This window comes from Protopterus annectens, chromosome 1.part1 (assembly GCF_019279795.1).
Source record: "Protopterus annectens isolate FY-2018-M chromosome 1.part1, PAN1.0, whole genome shotgun sequence".
Classification (NCBI taxonomy): domain Eukaryota; kingdom Metazoa; phylum Chordata; order Ceratodontiformes; family Protopteridae; genus Protopterus; species Protopterus annectens.
Genome location: NC_056726.1, coordinates 243,047,914 through 243,067,676, shown reverse-complemented (window position 1 = coordinate 243,067,676; position 19,763 = coordinate 243,047,914). Strand labels below are relative to the sequence as shown.

The following is a 19,763-nucleotide window of genomic DNA, read 5'->3' as shown; positions in this document are numbered from 1 at the left end:
TCCCTCAGGACTAATCCTTCCTTTATGCCTAAAGTGGTGTCCAGTGTGATCTATCCATTTGCCGACCTTCTTCCCTAAACCTCAAAATAAAGGGGAAAGGATCCTGCACTCCTTGGACGTGCACAGACAGCTCAGATTCTGTCTGGATAAGGACTAAACCCTTCAGGAAATCTGACCAGTTAGTAGTCAGTTTTGCACCAGGGGCAGAGGGCAAGGCCATTTCAAAACAGACAATTTCCAAATGGATAGCACACTGTATCCATTTCTGCTACAAACACCATGGGAAACCAACCCCTCAGGGGGTCAGAACACATTCCACTGGGGCAACTTCTACCTCTACAGCATTCCTCAGGGGAGTCCCTACCAGGGATATTCTGGAGGCTGCTACCTGGAGTTCTGTACACACATTCACCAAGCATTACCACCTGCCTATATTTTCCAAATCCAGGGTGGGGTTTTGCAGCTGCAGTCCTGCAGGACATACTAGCCAGCCCAAACTCTTCTTGACTGCCTCCTCCCTTTCTTCAGCTTTGGGAATCAACCCAGGTGTGATGAGTGCAACAGTGAAACACGAAGAACATAGTACAGTTGTGTACACTTACCATAAATGTAGATGTTCGAGTGTATTCACTGTTGAAGTCCTGGTTTCCCAACCTCCAGCCCCCTTCTCTCCCTCTCTGCTCTATGTATATATTACTCGCCCCTTGCAAGGGGTATTAGTATTGGTATTTAGTTTTTACTGGTGGTGATTTTCCCACCATAGCTTAGCTCCCTATTGGGGGCTCCAGACGTTTGGGGCAAGAAAAACTAATGTAATGGCGTTGGCTGCCTGTGTTTATACCCCCTACGAGCGGACGTCAGTCCTAGAGCGACAGCAACAGATGCAGAAATACTACGTCTCTGGTATTCAGGCTGACTGAGGGCTACCCTGCAGGTAGATAACCCAAGTGTGATGTCTGCAACAGTGAATACACTCTAACATTTACATTTATGGTAAGTGTACACAACTGTACTTTCCTCTGGCTATTGACACGGTACCTCACTGTCTGTATAGTTTAAAACCTTTTGTCCTTTAGGAACAAATTTACCAAGGTCTTGCTAACCATAGTTACGTAGGTCAGAAAGCTTGGCACAAGAAAATTGTACTTAACCAGATTAAAAAAAAGATGTCCTTCAAGGATGCATCTGCAGTCCTTACAAATGGGTTGTCCTGTCGTCAGGCAGCCCTTCGGTCGGCCGGATTCCAAAGTCTGGGTCTGGCTTCGGCTGGTGTCGCACTTCACCCGACGTCATCGCTGCAGTTACTCTGGTATAAAGGCATCAGCCGACGCCATTTTCCTCAGTCTTTCTTGCCGCGTGGCGCCCGAAGCAGAAGCTGTTCGCAAGTGTCGGTCGGTCAGAACCAGAGATTACTACTACCGAATACTTCTACTACCGAAGACTTCTAAAAAAGCTAAGTACCCCGTTGGGGACTCTTTCTTGCCTCAGCCGATGTCAGAAAAAGTGAATAACTGTTTAACTTGTGGGAAACAAATACCTCATAAAGATTTCCACTCATACTGCTTACCTTGTTCAGGCCTCACTCTACAAGAGATACAGCCACTACCACAGCTTTTCTACGCGGAGTGGCTACCAAAGACATTTTAAAGGCTGCTACTTGGAGCTCCGTGCATACATTTGCCAAGCATTATAATCTACCTTTATACTCTAGATCCCGAGCAGGTTTTGCCAATGTTGTTTTGCAAGGGATCTTAACTACACCATAATTCTATCTTACCTCCTCCCCCAGTTTGGCTATGGTATTCTACCCATTTGTAAGGACTGCAGATGCATCCTTGAAGGACATAGTACAGTTTTGTACCTACCATAAATGTAGATGTCCGATAGGAATGCATCTGCAGTCAGGATTACCCACCCTCCTTCCCCTCTGTGGTACTCCTAGGGTATTTGCCCCTCTTATAGCTAGCTGGGGGAAGCTATTATGGTGTATTTGTTTGTATATATGTACATACATGCTTATTTTTTGTTTGCTCTCTAATATTTGGAATCATTGGCATTTATCCAAATTTAGCCTTCCTAGAGGGCACCTGGCATCTGGGGCAAGAAACACTGAGGAAAATGGCGTCGGCTGATGCCTTTATACCCGAGTAACTGCAGCGATGACGTTGGGTGAAGTGCGACACCAGCCGAAGCCAGACCCAGACTTTGGAATCCGGCCGACCGAAGGGCTGCCTGACGACAGGACAACCCATTTGTAAGGACTGCAGATGCATTCCTATCGGACATCTACATTTATGGTAGGTACAAAACTGTACTTTTTCTCTGTGGTGATTTAAAAAGAATCAGGACTGTAGCACAAGATTATTGTCCTTGATTCTGCAGTACTTAATTTGTTTAGAAATAGAATCCATACAAGAAGAAAAGAGAGAAATGTTTATGCCAAAAGCTTTCACAGAATTTTGTCTTGAACTGTTCTGTTGCCTGCCTTCTCCAGATGTCAGAACGGGAAAAAGATCTTGCATAGACATGTGATACTCTATTTTTATAAAAATAAAAAACTGCGCAGACAAGTGATACTCTGTTTAAAAACTTTGAAGGCGTTATTTGTGTATTGTGCAGCAGGGAAACGGGAAAAGCCCGTTTCTAATGGTCATTGTCCAAATTGCTGTTCCTTTAAGTTAGGTTCTGTTGTTCCCGACATGGGGGGAAAAGTGGGAAGGAACCATGAGAGCCCATAGTATTGGGACATGTCTGTAACTGAGATTACTTGTGCAGAACTGACTACTCAGGCTGTCTTGTTGTCTTCAGTCCTCACTTTTTCTGCACTTTGTAGCTGTACAGCTGTTTCAGGTGTGAAGAGCTTGGTTTGCTAGTGCCATCCTACAGGGATTGTTTTATCGCAGCCTTTCCTGTCCTGCCCTCCTTTTCTCTGACCTCTTGGTACTGTACCAGTAGTGAGAACTACTGCAATAGTGATGCAAACAAAAAAACATAGTTCAATTTTACAAGAACTTAAACCGAGATCTATTCAAATAGCATTATGTTTAGTACTATGTCCTTCCCACCTCCCATTTTTTACTGTGTTTGGGCATCGTATGTTGGGGTGAGATGCCCTATCCCTATATAACCACCCATTCCCCTATTTTTCCCTTACAGGGCCTCGAGCCTGCTCAGGTCTAATATTTAGTCTTGGAAGGCCTTGTGTTTTACTCCTTCCTTCAGAATAGCAATAGTAAGGGTTCCTTTTTGGATAGAAGTTCTAGGGTTTTGCTCTGTAACTCCTAGTATAAATAATAGTGTCTTCCTGGGTAAGAAAGCTGTAAAATGACAAGGTTAGACATGTTTGACAAGGCATATCTTGATTTCTCTGAGTGACTGACATGTACCATACCTGAAAGGGAAATGTGCTGATGTTCTGAAGTCTGACCAGCAGTGATGCAAGTACTTCTACTGTCATGGTAAGTTCCTCCACAGTTTTACTTTTTTTTTTTTTTTTTTTTACAGTAAGTTGTTACTGTGGTGTATGTTGGTCATGTAGAGCAAAGGTAGGAGCCCATTTGAGTCCCTGACAACTGAAGTTTACAAATAGACTCTAGATGTGTCAGTAGGACAGACCAGGGGGATAAGTTGAAGCAGATAACAGCCAGCTCATCTACCCAGAGAGGGAAGTGTAAGGGGAGTCCAGTTCCTGTGTGACTTCTGAGACCAGTTACTGAAATATCTGCCATTGCACTAACCATTCCATAAGATAGGGACATTTTTCCTTTTGTTAGCCAGGTCTGTGTCTGTTCCCAGTGCTCATATAAATAGTTCTTACTCGTGGCTAAATCTTGCAAAGATGTTAATACTTTTAACCAGAAGTTGGGGACTACATCTGAGACTTTTACTTCCTGTATATAGTCAGGTTTGATAGTCTTCTCTGCGCACTGCCAGGGCTGTGACAGACTCCAGAGGACCCGATACAAGACCTCACTAAACCATCCAGTCGGTAGTAGCGACGGGCAGTGTGTACAGAGGGCAAGGACTTAATCAATGCAAACTTATGACCCACACTTAATGGCAATTCCTCGTTCATGGGGAATAATTGCAATCTCCAGTCTCTATCATGAATGGGGTTCAGTAGATTACCCGGACCTGTCTGCCAAGGGTAGACGCACGCAGCCCCGGACATCTAAGGGCATCAGAGACCTGATGTTCATCGTGTTTCACTGTTGCAGTCATTACTCTTGGGTTATCCTGCTGGCAGGCTACTCTGTCAGCCAGAATTCAAAAGTCTAGGTCCGGCGTCTGTTGCTGTCGCCTCTTCCCTGACGTCAGTGTGCCATGGGTATAAAAGATGCAGCCGACGCTATTTTCTTCAGTTTTTCTTGCCTCGCGGTGCCCGAAGCAAAAGCAGTTCGCAAGTGCCGGTCGGCCGACTCCTGAGATTTTCATATCTGAATTTCAGAACCGAAGTCTTCATTAAAGCTAAGTACCCCGTTGGGGAAACCTTTTTCTTGCTCCAGACCGATGTCAGAAAAAGTTAACAATTGTATTTCTTGTGGAAAGCAAATACCTCATAAGGATTTTCACTCTTACTGTATTCCTTGCCTAGGCCCTGATCACAATGTTGTTAGCTGTCGGTTTTGTGCTAGATTTAACCAACGCACTATTAAGCGTCTGTTCGATTTTGCATTTCATTACTTTGGCCGAAGATTTAATTGTATCATGCTGTCAGAACAGCCGACGACCGGAGTTTACAAAAAACGCAAGGACAAGGAAAAAGATAGGCATCCGAGGTCCAAAACCGATGAGGCCTCTGCCAGGCCAGTCGCCGGTTCTCAGTGAGGCGCTTTCGCAGCCTCTGCCACCCGCTACCTCAGAGCCACAGGCTGCTTCTGACTCCCACGAGGAGCTGACTGGGCCTCTGGATACTCAAGGTATTGGACACTCGGAAATCATTCCCTCAGATGGGTCCCAAGCCGCTGAGCAGGCATCGGCTTCTGAGGGTGTCTTCAGACCTACACAACTATATATTAAGCCATCTTCAGCTTCAAAGACTAAAGCAGCTCTAAAGACAAAGAAACAAGTACAGCATTCTCCTACTCAGATTTCAATGTCTAAAAAACAGATGCTCAAAATGGCCGAAGACCTAATTACCTTGATCAGGGGCTCCCATCCCCCTCCTGATAAGAGGCAGAGTATGATTCTTCTGATCAGGTTTCTATTTCCTCTGATTCCTCTTCTGAACAGGTTTACTCCATGCTTCCCTATGAGGATTCTGATGCTGAAGAATCCATTCCTTCAGCCTCTCCTCCTGAGGATTATTCTTTTGGGGAAACCCTGCATACCATGAGGGAGCATTTCCACTGGGAGAGCCAAGATTATTCCGAATCTAAGAAAAGGCTCAGAGACTTTCTGCTACTTCCTCAGCACAGACCCCTTTCTATTCCTCCTGTTCTAGACATTGCAGATGATGTATTTTCAGAGTCCGGCCTGTCCCCTGACTCTTTACCCCCTGCTCCAGCTAAGCCAGACAGATACTACAGGTCCCGGATTCTCATAAATTCCTCTATAAAAAACCCTGCTGCTGACTCAGAAACAATATACCAGGGTCCCAAAGGGGTTAAAGCTTCCACTGCAAAAAACCCTGTCCCCTCTGATAGGGATTCTAGGGCTCTAGACAGATGGGTGAAAAAAAGTTTACACTTCTGCTACCTTGGCTGTAAGGGCTTTAAATTGCCAGTTTCATATGCTTAAATATCAGCAATGTTTAATGTCAGTGCTTAAACAGAAATTGTTGACAAATACTGAATGTTCAGAGAACAAGGAATTGCAGGATTTATTGCATGCAGCTGAACAAGTGGGAAAGCATACTTTGCAATGTGGTTGTGATTCACTGGAGGCCTCTTGCAGGGCCGCTGTTACAGGTTCTGTTATTAGAAGGCATGCTTGGTTAAAGGAACAGAATCTGCCTGATCATGTTAAAGCAAAATTATTAGATGCACCATTACAGCATGATACTTTGTTTGGTACTAAAGCAGAAGAGGTGTTGAAAAAAATGGAGGATAAAGCAAAATCCATGCAGACAGTCAAGGATTTCTTACTGGTACAGCCACCCAGGTTTAGCAGGAACTGGCCTTCTAAAAATTGGTCCTTTCCAGTGTCAGACAGACCACAGAGAGGCAGATACAGGCGTCCCAGAGGCAGATCTCAGCCCCAAGGCTCTTACAGGCCTAAACAATGGGGTGCTCCTACCTCCAAAAGTGGAGAAGACAAATCACAACCTTATAGGAAACAGTCCCAATGACTTTCCTCTGCCAGACCCAAGCACTTTTACTTTGGCAGTCCCCTTAGGGGGAAAACTAGCACTTTTTCCATCGAATTGGCAAATGGTTAACCAAGACAAATGGGTCCTGAACATAGTGTCCCAAGGCTACAGGTTCCATTTTCACACTCTGCCAAGGTCAAAAGGTATGCCAGACCTGCCACACAATCAATGGGCAGAGGCACAAAAACAAATTACAGCCGTCATGGACATGAGGGCCATTCAGCAAGTACCACAACAAGAGCAGGGGCAAGGATTTTAATCAAGACTTTTCCTAGTACCCAGAAAGGACAAAACCTGGAAACCAATATTGGACCTGTCTGTTTTAAATATGTTTCTGGAAGTTCCAAAATTCAAGATGTTAACTCTACAGCAGCTACTGCCCATGCTGGGCAAGAAGGCTTGGCTCATAACTTTGGACCTAAGAGGCATACCTGCATGTCCCAATTGGACGATCTTGCAGAAGATACCTCTGATTCATAGTTGGCTCAATGCATTACCAATTCTCTGCACTGCCCTTTGGCTTATCTACTGCGCCCAGGGTCTTCACAAAATGCTTGGCGCCAGTAATTGCGAATTGCAGACAGAGAAATTCAAATATATCCCTACTTGGGCGATTGCCTAATTCAAGCAGAGAACAAAGACATTCTTCTAAAGCATCTGGCGTTTGTAAAAAGATTACTAATTGGCCTAGGGTACACAGTAAATGCAAAGAAATCAAAACTAGTGCCCTCTCAAGAGATAATATCCCTGGGTGCAAGCTTAAATACAACTGCCCAGATGGCTTATCTCACGCCAGACAAACAAAAGCAACTGACTACTTCAAGAAATTGGCAACGAAAACCCACTTATCTGCAAGGAAAATCCTGCAGGCCTTGGGTTTCATGGCATCCTGCATTCTACTAATTCCATATGCCAGACTGCATATGAGGAAACTACAATGGTATCTAAAAAGTGTTTGGACTCTGCATTGCCACAGCCTGGAGACAGTAATTGCACTCATTCCCTGCCTGCAACAGGAGTTTCGATGGTGGGCAGAAGCCTGTCACCACAACAAAGGTCTGCCATTCAGTTTACCCACAGCCAGACAGACAGACACTGACAACGGATGCATCGGATTATGCCTGGGGGGCCCATATGGTAGGAAAATGTATTCGGGGCACATGGCCTGCAAACCAGATGCATCTTCACATCAATCAAAAAAAGATGCTAGCTGTTCAAAATGCCCTGACAGCTTTCAAGGACCTGCTTCGTCCAGGACCGATACTGATAGACAATACTACGGTCATGTGGTACATAAACAAGCAGGGAGGTACACACTCCTACCCCCTCTGCAGACAAGCAATGACCTTATGGGACACAGCATTGGCTTTTCAAGTTAACCTGCAAGCTCAATTCCTGCCAGGAAAAACAAATACTCTGGCAGACGAACTAAGCAGAAACCTCATTGATCCCCATGAATGGAAACTGGATCCACAAGTCTTCAGCATGATAATAAGGAAATGGGGATGCCCAGAAATAGATCTATTTGCCTCCCCCCTCAACTGCCAATTGCAGAGATTTTGCACAAGGATTTATCACAAGCAAGCATGGAAAGTGGACGCCCTATCCTTCAGCTGGAAAAATCTAACAGTATATGCCTTTCCTCTACTGCCTCTCCTTCCCAGGGTACTCCTGAAGGTCCGACAAGAGAAGCCAAAAATGATACTGATTGCACCAGACTGGCCACGCCAGCACTGGTACCCAATCCTAAAGAGCTTGTCTCAAGGTCCAGCATGGATATTACCTCAAACTTCTCACTTGCTGACCAAGCAAAACAATCAGATCCTGCACAGCCAACTCAGGACCTTAAATCTGGCAGCATGCCGGACAGTGTAGCCATTCAGACCACTCCTCTTTCAAAATCTGTTATGGATATTATCTTGGAGGCCAGGAGGCCCAGTACCAGAAAATCTTATGCAGAAAAATGGAAGAGATTATGTGCTTGGAACCAAGAACAAGGCATTGATACGTGTGTTCCAAATATACCTCAGATTTTACAATACCTAACTGAGATGCTGAACAAACGCCTTTCTTTCTCGTCAATTAAGATTCATACCTCTGCCATTTCAGCCCATTACAATACGGAACCTCCTATCTTTTCTCATCCTTTAATAAGGCAGTACCTCAGAGGGGCCAAAAACATTAGGCCTCCAAGAAGAGCACCAATCCCGGCCTGGGACCTCAATTATGTTTTGGAAAAACTCATACTGCCTCCTTTCGACCCAGCATCAACATCCTGGAAAACAGCTCTGCTCCTAGCAATAACCTCTGCAAGGTGAGTCTCGGAGTTACAAGCACTCATGGCTGTGGAACCTTTTATCATTTTTCATCCAGACAGGGTTTCTCTGAGGACAAACCCTACATTTATGATTAAGGTGGTCACTGTGGCCCTCAACAAAACCGTTCACTTGCCTACCTTTTATCCAAATCCACAGAACAAGGGTGAGAAAATTCTGCATTCTTTGGACATACACAGGCAGTTATGCTTATACTTGGACAGAACTAAAGCTTTCAGAAAGACTGAGCAACGTTTAGTATCATATGCTGCAGGATCACAAGGAAAGGCCATCTCAAAACAGACTATTTCTAAATGGATAGGCCATTGCATCCGTTTCTGCTATTTTCAACATGGCAAATCAGTGCCTAAGGGCATTAGGCTTCACTCTACCAGAGCAGCAGTCACTTCAGCAGCCTTCCTCAGAGGAGTACCAACAAAATATATCTTAGAGGCTGCAACTTGGAGTTCAGTGCACACTTTTACAAAGCACTACCACTTACCTCTTTACTCTAAATCCAGAGCAGGCTTTGCCACTGCAGTTCTGCAGGGCCTCATAGCCTCTCCTAATCCTATTTAGCCCAGCCACCCATCCTCAGCTTTGGGATTCAACCCAAGAGTAATGACTTCAACAGTGAAACACGATGAACATAGTACAGTTGTGTACCTACCATAAATGTAGATGTTCAAGTGTATTCACTGTTGCATTCCAGGTTACCCACCCACCATCCCCCTTTTCTTTGCAGGGACTTATCTGTACTTCTCTATCCTATACAACCTATGTGGTGTATTTGCTTGTAGATGAAGGAAATGTTATTTTTGTGGCCAGCCTTTGCTCCTGAGTCTACGACGCTGATACCGCAGGGAGTCCCACTACATACTGGTCCCCTCTACCGACTGGGTTGAGACAGATCCCCAGCTGGCTCCTCCTGAGGTCTCTGAGGAATTGGCCTACATTGACCCCCGGAAGAGATCAGGCGGACCCAGACCCCCTCCCCTCGACACTGGGGGTTTCCTCTGGGCCCTTGGTTCTCCTGATCCTGGAGGTCCTCCCCCTGGAGAAGAAGGAGGCGACAGTGAGAGGCTCCCAGATTCTGGGCTCCAGTACTCCATCTGATACCTTACTTTGTGCCTTTTCAGGGGGAACACCATCCTTTACTCCTCGGTGGCCAGCACCATTTAACTGTGGATCTCAAGCAGAGGGGGAATCCAGTCTCTGTGGACCCCTAACCTATGGGCAGGTGGTTCTGTTTTCATGCCTCTTCCTCCGACCCTCCACCTCCTGGGTGTCTTGTCTCTGTTTTCCAGCGAGATATGCTCGGCCACGGAGTCTTGTAGTCAGGATCCTTCTGTACCTGGAACTCTGTCCCCTTCTTTCCATCCAAGTTCATGGCATTGCCAGGAAGAAACAGTTCCTTTCGGCACAGTCTCTTTGTGCGCTAAGCTGGTGATCCAGAAACGCCTATCTACGGGATATTGAACAGGACCCTCTCCATCCATGAGGCTGAGGATTCTGGGGCGATGGACAGGTATGGCTCTACCTGTTGCTATCAGCGACCTTTGGTAAGGAGCCCTGGGACCTTTGTGTAAGGACCCAATGAGTGAGATATTAAGTGGGAGGAACTGGGAAGGCTTTCTTGGAATCCTTTTGCTGCGAGGGCTCAGGAAAGGGAGCTCAATTTTCTGTCTAATTCATAATACCCCTCCCAGCGGCTAAAGCCTTATAGCGTCGGGATGGAAGGAAAGAAGCATAAAAAGGGAGTTAGCAAGGCGCTTAACCCGAGCGCGTGAGTGTAGTTTAAGCTTGGTTGTAGAAAAGGCGTTCAAGGAAAGCCCTTACAGCAGGGCAGTCCGAAAAGCTTCCAGAGACCTCAGGTGACCAATACCCTGACCAGCTGTGAGCAGGTTGGCCTGTCTACCCCCAGGGTTGGAGGACATCACCCTCCGGAGGAACCATATCCCAAAGGTCAGTATCCGAAGATAAGTTATCCATCACAGAGTCCTACACGTACAAGGTTTCAATCCCTTCCAGACATGAAGGGACCACTCTAAAGCGCCTCAAAATCCTACCCGGTCCCTCAGAACGGGTAAAACAGGAAAAGGAGCCGGAAAGCCAGAAGAGTCAAATGAAGTGTCCTACCAGACAAGAAGATCCCCAGCAGACAAAGAAATGGAGACCAAAATAACTTGGCAATCCCTAAAACAAGAAAGTAGACAGAAGAATTATATCCGACCCTACGCAATCTGAACAGATTTGTCAAGAAGGCTCTGGTCCCCATTCGGATGGCTCTACCGGTCAAGGACTTTCTGAAAAACAAGGAGCATTCAGATTCAGAGGAATAAGCGTTCAGGTTTGCCTTTTAAGATAAACCGATCCGGCGCACCATTCAGGGTCCCTAGGTCCATCCTGCGGCCGGGCCCCAGAGTTAATACCAGACCTGCTTCAGTAGAACTGCAACCCCCAAGGCGGTTGGATGCCAGGCTGTTCCGCCCGGTGACGCTGACACGAAGAGCCACTGCACCGGGTCCACGATGACTTCAGCTCAAGACTTTACCCAGGCCGTTGCTTTGCAGAGACTTGGGTTCAATGCTAGAATTTTCCTGGCCAGGCACCGGAACATCTTTTAACGGTGGAGCCCTGACCCAAACAGAGTCAAAATAAACAAAAAAGCTTCTCTGCTGAAATCTCAATCTATATCAAAATATGAGCAAAAAAATTAATTCAAAAATGTTACAAAGGCGGTAGTTTGTCAAAAAGTTCTAGATCAAAAAAATTTGTGCATTTCTTCTGTACGCTATTTCGCTTGTCAAAGCACTCCTTGTCCCGAAAGGATTCCGTCTCTAATTAGTGGCCATTGTTCTTTCACGCTCGCGCGAACGCTTGAGGCCATCTCCTGATGCATGGTACGCATCTCATCATGGTATGGATATGACTCCTCCTCTTTCTCTATGCGGTATCTCCTTTGTCTCTCCTCCTCCATCTGCCCACCTACTGCGGGATGCTCCTCAGTTCTTTTGGGGGGCATTATCAGGAGCAGGATGGTCCCGGGCACATATCTATCAGGGCCTCTCTGCACATAAGGGCAATATCATGACAGGATGGTCCCGCGGGAAAGCTGCAACCAGCTTTTTTCCTGCGCCAAATGTCCGCAGAGGAATAGAACGCGAGGACACTTTTAGCAAGATGTACAACAAACAACAGGGGTGGGTCCTATCCCTGGTACAAGCGGAGCTGTCCTAGACTTTGTGCATCGCGTCTCTCTCAGCGTTTCTGATAGCAACGCTAGAAGCTCTCAGACTTTGCTCTTAGGCGGACAGGCTGCAGATTCTGATAGCCAGCACATCCAGGCAGGTCGGTCTATTAAAGCGCCTCATCCTGATTTCTTTCATGGATCAGATTTTTTCTTTCATCTCAATCTTCTGGTTACCAACTCACCACAGCCCCCCCCTATTTCACTCTTATTTCCCTCCCTCTCACCATCCTGAGACAGCTAACCCCAGAATTGGCCTCTGGGACTTCTTTATGCTTTTCCTCCCTTCCATTGATTCCACATTGATTCCAGACTTTCAAGCTTCCCACACGTTTTTTGAGGCAAATTGATCCCCTTGGCCTTGGTATTGGCCTTAAATTTGTTTTCCCGTGTCACATCTTCTGCAGCTGGTGCAGCCAGCCCAGCATCTGATCTTGGTCGGATCTTTTGATCCTGAGTAAGCAGCAGCGGCTTTCATTCTCTCTCATTCTCACTGCTCACTTGTTTTGCTCCCTTCCCTTCTAGCCAGGCTACCAATGATTTCTGACTCAGAGACATTTTAGTGAAATCTTTCCAGTACATACTCATTTGTGGTACAAGTGTTGAGTGTTTTCGATTTAACTAGAGCTCAAGAAATGTGAAATATTTCTCCTTTTTTTGTTCTTTTACATTTTTCCTTTTTTTTTCATTAGATCCTCAGGATCATCTCTACGAGTCAAAAAGTCTCAATAACAGTATCATATTTTGCTTGCATGTTGGCTGTATCATGTCATACTCCATGTCTCATAGTTTTGGCAAGTTTTGACCCTTTAACCTTTCACCAATCCTCCACCCTCCGCCACCTATACTAAAGTCATGTCTAAACTTAATGATACTACCTCCTTTCTCGAACCCTCCTTCTTGAGCGTCTGGCTATGCTTTGAATGGAAAACTATATTTTTTACTGGCTGTAAAAGCATCAAGAAGGTTCAGATTCAAGCCTCTGTATTCTGCTAGTTCACCTTATTTGGTTTGGTAAGACAGGGTATCAGTAAGAACTAACCCTTCTTTCTCTCCCAGGTTGTATCTCACCAAGTATTAACCAATCTATAGATCACCAGTCTTTTTTCCGTGCATGCATATTTATTGGCATATTTTTGCAGCCTACCAACTTGGGGGCACCTGGCATCTGGGGCAAGAAAAACTGAAGAAAATGGCGTCGACTGCATCTTTTTTATACCCCTGGCGCACTGACGTCAGGGAAGAGGCGACAGCAACCGACACCAGACCTAGACTTTGGAATTCTGGCCGACTGAGAATAGCCTGCCAGCAGGATAACCCAAGAGTAATGACTGCAACAGTGAATACACTCGAACATCTACATTTATGGTAGGTAGACAACTGTACTTTATTGCTCAATCTCATGTGGCTGAAAGCCATTTGTCCCTCTAAGAAGTTGGAGACCGCACGGGGTGGCATTACTAGTTAGCATGGTGGAGTCTCATTTGTTATCGGAATTAACCAGACAAATCACTCCACCACCTAAGAATGGCCATGCAACACCACCCACAAAATTGAGAAAGAGCCATCAATGAAGAGCTGTCATTTAGCCATGAGTAAGAACTATTTACATGCGCATCCCGAACGGATAACCTGGCTAACAGGAAAAACAATGCTCCTACTTTTAACAGTGAACCTGCAAGCTACCCAAAAATTATAGAGCAATAACTTGCCTTGCAATGACGTATAAACTGTACACTGGAATTGATGCTGACAGAGTTTATAGTCTTTTAGAAAACTAAATTTTGGCAATAGAAGAAAAGGGCAATAAAAGAAAATCCTATAGAACAAAGGATCATTCGTAAAGTCTTGGTGGAGAACTTTAAAAAGGGGAAGAATCTAAGTGTGGCATGGATTGACTGCAAAAAAGCATTTGATAGTATTCCACATTCATGGATAAAAGAGTGCTTGAAAATGTATAAGATGCACCCTACAGTGATCGACTACATTACAGTGACAGACCACTTTGCAATTAAGCAATGATAAAGGACAAATTATTATTCCAGAAGAAAAATTCAACAGGGATATTCCAGGGTGACTGTCTGTCACCACTGCTATTCTGTCTTGCACTTAACCCATTTAGCTGTCTACTTAGCTTAGGCCATGGCTATAGTTTGGCTCTCAGAAAACAGTGTGTAAAGACCTCTCATCTTCTCTTTGTCGATTTAAAACTGTATAGCTCATCAGATGAGGAACTAAAAGCACAACTGCAAGTTGTCAAAACTTTTTCAGATGATGTAAGAATGTCATTTAGTCTTAATAAATGTGCAAAAGCAACCTTTAAAGCAGGAAACTGCGGATATATATTTGGAAATTGATGGAGAATCAACAATAAAACATGAACAAATGTGAATACAAATTAGTAAGGAATACTTTAGAAGACTTTAAATTAATCCTGAAAACAGTGTTGTCATTTAGGAGCAAATATCAAGCTATAAACCTATTTGCTTCTCCCTGTCCTAACTTAGTTTTGAATGATTGTCCCCAAAACATGTTGGATAGGTTAGATAGGAAAACAAGGATGCTTCATGCTCACCAAATGATTTATAAAATCAGTGCATACCAAGATTATATATTCCCCTTTCTGAAAGAGGTATGGGCCTCCTTGAAATTGATTACATGTATAGATAGTCGTGGGACTGCACCCACATCTGCAGTGCTAACCTCACAAGACCCAAATGTAGTGAAAGTTTTGAAACACGAGAAGAATAAATCTAAGATGACTTCCCTGCTTAGTCTACCAGAAGCATGTCAGCATCAAGCAGGAATAGAAATCAAACCAGAAGTAGAATGTGCCAAAAAACAAAAGAAAGAATATAAGGTGAAGGGTCAGATGAGAAGGCAAGAAATGTGGAAAATAGTATAGCTACTAGTATACAAAACTTCTGGAAGAGTCTCATATTGATCTGGATTGAATGCAGGAACGGTTAAGGAGAAGTGAATTCAAACCAAGAGATGAAAGGTCAATAGTGGCTGCCCAAAACAGAGGGCTACATACACACTGGTTTACAAAGTCCATTGAACATGTGGGAGAAACGGACAAATGTAGTTTTGTAAAACAAAATTGGAAACAGTCACACACCTCATTGCAGGTTGTGACATGCTAATAGCAGAAGGGCTGTATACCGAAAGGCATAATGTAGCAAGACTGTTGCACTTAGAACTGTGCAAACATTATGATATTGTAAGTGGCTGAAAAACACTGGAAACATGAGCCACAAAGCATCTTAGAAAATTAAGTCAACATCACATGGGATCAGCCATTACCAGCAGTTCAAAAGACAGATGCTAGGAAAACCGGATGTAGTGGTCCTTGAAAGGAAGACAAAAGTAGAATTGATCATTGTCTCTCTCTCTCTCTCTCTGCACACAGGACACTGTAGTCACTGGGTGTGATGATTTCAAAGTCATAAAATGTCAGGGTTTGCAGGCAGAAATGAGAGCAATGTGGAAGAAAGATACCCAGGCAGTTCCAATAGTAGTAGGAGCAACTGGTCTTATAAAAAAAAGAATCTACAAGCGTATTTAGATATGTTACCAATACATGCAACTCTGTACGAATTACAGGAGTCGTCATTACTTGGCACATTGCGGGTACTGCGTAGAGCATTTCTGGCTGACATCAAAGATTGAAACAATACTAATTTCATGAACCTTTATCATACTTTGACTTAGGAATGGGGTGAGTTCTTGTTATGTTATTAGGAACCCAAAAGATTTGGAGAAATTAAAAAAAAAAATGGGGACATTGAGCCTTTGTCTTAAGAGTGATGATTTCTGGCTGTACACACACGAGCACACATACACCTCCTGTTAGATTCCCCAGTGCTACAAGTGAGTTACAATCAAGGTCAACTTCGTGAGTGGTCGTGGACCCATCTGGCAAAGGGTTGTTGTGATGGTGATACTCTGATGGAGTAATCTGAGCATCTGTACACGTACATGGATGCAGGCAGAACAAACAGTGGAAGACTATATGGTGCCAGGAGGGGAGAAAAAAAATGTTTCTGTGCTGCTCAGTGTTGCTTGCATACAGATGATGTTAATGAAAGCTTTCACTTTGAAGAACCATGTTGAATGCCTGCAGTATCGATTATTTAGGGAATTGTGCTGCTTCATTCATTTGTGACTGGGGAGTACACTAATGTTTAAAAAGGAGCATAGTCTTGTATTTCTTACAGCTGGAATGTCCATAGCCTTATTTTAAAATGTGTTAACCAAATTGCCTCCTCTGTCATAGATCTTCTAATAAACAAGTACTTTTCAGCTTGAGTGCATGTTATGTTGAATATCACTTTGACAGCATAGAGAATGCAATTAATGTAGTTTTAAATCAGTACACTTGTTATCTTTGTATGCTTGTTTATAGCTATTCTTTCTTTTATAGAATCTGAAAGTGTTCCAGACCCAGATATGGTATTAAAATTTGGGCCAGTGGACAGTACATTAGGATTTCTGCCATGGCATATCAGATTAACAGAAATTATGTGAGTACAGTGTATTGCGATTTTATGCAGACATTATTTTAATAATTCAAATTCTAGAGATAGAAGATCCCACACAAACTTGAATTATTGAATATTTTCTGCATTGTTGTAATTTTTGCTTTCTTTTAGCTGTCCAGAAGACTACAGAAATAGATGACTCCTCTGAGAGCCACACAACGCCAATGTCACCTATTCCTTTATCCTGTTGGTCTGAGTAACCCAGTCTCTGAAACAGAGAGTTCCATCTTCATCACCTTCAACATCAAGACCGGAAAGATTTTAGCTCAGCATCTAAAACATTCCTGTGCTGCTAAGGTCCCTCCCTTATACCCAATAATGCCGATAAAGTAAATATCCTTTTCCAGACATCTTCGCATAGCGAAAGTTGGTTAAAATGGCCCAAGACTACTTTGTTTTTCATAGTGCTTTCTTTGTTAATTTCAGACCTTTATGTGCTTCCCCTATCCTGTCAGCTAGCACACTTCCCTTTGGACTCTAGCCTTTGCTTTACCTAGCAGTGTAGAATCCCCAGGTCCACTAGGGTTAGAGCCATCTCATGAGGCTGCCACTTAGAAAGGCATTGAGCTTGTGCTGCCACTGGCATCCCGGCAATGAGAGCATTTTATGAGAGTCCTTATTCTTGCTTCTTGTGGGGGGATGGTCTTCCTGCAGTACCACAGGGGCTTTCAGTGCCCTCCTGTGCACTCACTAAAGGGTGATGCCATCAAGTGGTGGCTTTTGAGCCATAAGCCCCCCCCCCCCCCCCGTACCCATAACAGTGACCCTCCTTTGAGGGATGGTGGTTATGTATTTCTTGTTTTGCTTCTACTCTCCCAGCACGAGTGTAGTTTTAGTGGAGTTTCCCACCCGTATTTTAGTACTGCGTCAGTCACATCCTTTTTTTTTCTTTTCCCAGAAAGACTTGCTCCATTTGTAGCTGACACTCCCCCACCCCAAATCACTGGAATAATACAATTTTCTTTTACTTTCACTGTATTTTAAGCTGTGTAGTTGATTTCTGTTAACGCCAACCATCAGTCAGTTAATTGTAACATTCCTAACTGCTGACAAGAGGGCTGCTTTTGTCTAGAGCTGAAAGTAAACAGGTAAATTAAATGTAAAAAAAAAATTTAATTGAACAAGAACAGCAGATTTTTGCATTTCTTCTTCAGCTGAAGTAATGTCCTTATCTTAATTTGCTTAATTGCAACATTGAATCTGAAAAGGTTCAATATGAAGATAGTATTACAATTGGGGAAGGTGATACTTTGTGTGATCTTCTTTTCAAGTTCTGTTAAATTGAATGGGATTAAGCAACCCAAACAAGTGGTGCAGAAATGGTTAACACAGCTCTGTCTTGTTGGTATTAATGGTGAAATATTTAAGCAGATTTTCAAGTTATTGTAGTTTAGACTTGCTGTTTTAATTTTACAGACAAATATCTTTAGTTGTTGCAGTTTCTTGCAGTCTCTTAGAATGGAGAAGAAAGAATCCCAGGAGAGCAGACAATGCAGGTGCAAGCTTCCTTGGCAAAACAAGCCTTATAAATGTTTTAAGTTTCTAAGAAAAGCTCACTTCTTTGAAGGAAATTCTTATTTGTGTAGTGTTCAAGTCTGCCATCAGTGACAAAAACATTTAGAAATAAAAAATCTGATGGCTACTACTCCAGTACAGAATCTCTGTGCTTCTGCCAAGCTCGTCCCCAAGTATGCAGGCTAGCCTGTGTTCCAGCTAATGTTTCTGAATCCAAAAGAAAGTCTTCAGACTCCTACCCATTGCTGTCCTCCTCAGGCTAGATTTCATCAGTGGTTCCAGTGGCACTGCCTGTTGATGTGGTTTTTCTATGCAGATGTTTGACCCGTCTGAGTCAACTCTGGCTTCTGTGTCGAAGCCACAGCACTTTTCTACCTCACCCCTCCACCAACACTTGTTTTCCCATGCTCAGTGCTTTTAATTTCAAGGGTGTTCTTTGATGGGACCTGGGATTAACATCTCGGAACCATGATCAGTAATTATCCCTTTGGGGCTAACCATTCCATCCTTGGAGTCCGTTTCAGGTCATCTTTTTGACCCTTCATTGCTTCCCTTTCCACCAGCCTTGCTAGCAGTGAGTTCTTCTGTGTAATGACAGGGTAACCTCAGACAATCCTGTATTAGGATAGGGGTTAACTTCAGTTTTAGGCTTGCCCCCCATTAGTTTCGACATCAATCCTTTAGTGTTGGACACTGCAAAGGAGGTTATGTGACCAGTATTTGTCCTAGTGCCACTAGCACAAGCTCTTGTCTGAGCTCACCTGAAAGATTATATGTGATTGTCTGTTGCTGCCATCTACGCATGAGGGACTTGGGGGGACAAGCTGGATACACAATTGGTTTGTGACTCGTACTGCATTAAAGAATCCTGATGTTGTGGCTCCCATCCTGAAAAGAGCTGACAGGCTTCTCTGGTCTGCTAAAGAAAAAGTTGTGATGGTTGCAGACTTGGTCAGTTGCAGCTACAGTAGACAACATTCCAAAGCTTGGTTGTCCATCTGCCAAAATATGGAGGTTTGTTGATCATTCTATGGAAGTGTGTTTACATGTCCTCTACTTTCTCCTTTAAAGCAGTAAAAAACACATGCTGTAATGCCAGGTGTACCTGATGGATGAAACTGCTCAGACTAAGGATGGATTGCCAGCTGGGGGTGTGAAGTGCAAGCTGAAATCTCAGCATCAACCCTCGTAGCTATCTCAAACATGTCCATGCTTCTGGCTCACAGTACAGCAGGTGATTTATCAAGGGCAGCAGGCATATGTCTTAGAGTATGTCACCATGTGAATTCTGCCTTACTAATTTTCATTGTAATATGAAGGATGACTTCATGCATGCCACGTTTTAGCTCTACAGTAAAAGCAAAAATGGAAAAAAATGAGTTGAAGGGCAAAATTGTTGTGCCTTTTTAGTATGAACCTCCCCAACTGACATTCTGTGGAATGCAGCAGAACCTGTAGCAACTCTGGTTCATATGCGACCAGCAAAGCAGTTTAGTAACAGAGGTTCTGAAAGAGGTTACAGGGGATGTGAAACTTCCATAATGAACTGTTCACCCCAGTAATCAAAATGAAAAGAACAGTTAGGGGTACCATGGTCCCATGTTGAGGGCTTGCAGTCAGCTGTCTGTGACCTTGTCTGACCATCTTAGATTTGGTGGCACTCATGGGTTTCCTTTCCCTCCACTTGTCAGCATGGAAGACTGTCACGTGGGACAGATGAACGAAAGCTCTGTTATCCAGAGTTTGTACTATCTTGTTTGTCTCCTGTCCCAAACCAGTCTCTCCCCTGCCAGATATAATTTCCCATTAAAAGTCTGCATCAGGACAAG

The 19,763-nt window shown here is 44.0% G+C and overlaps 1 protein-coding gene across 3 annotated transcripts in view; it reads left to right on the top strand.

The window, feature by feature from the left end:
- NUS1 (NUS1 dehydrodolichyl diphosphate synthase subunit) overlaps window positions 1-19,763 on the top strand; it is a 386,183-nt gene that overhangs the window by 313,917 nt on the left and 52,503 nt on the right. The window contains exon 4 of one of the 3 annotated variants that reach the window (XM_044074329.1): window positions 16,284-16,401. The exons of 1 other annotated variant lie outside the window; for it this stretch is intronic. In XM_044074329.1, coding sequence (XP_043930264.1) covers window positions 16,284-16,401 — 118 coding nt within the window. The remainder of the gene's footprint in view (window positions 1-16,283; window positions 16,402-19,763) is intronic. One more of the 3 variants, XM_044074336.1, reaches the window with a different exon arrangement.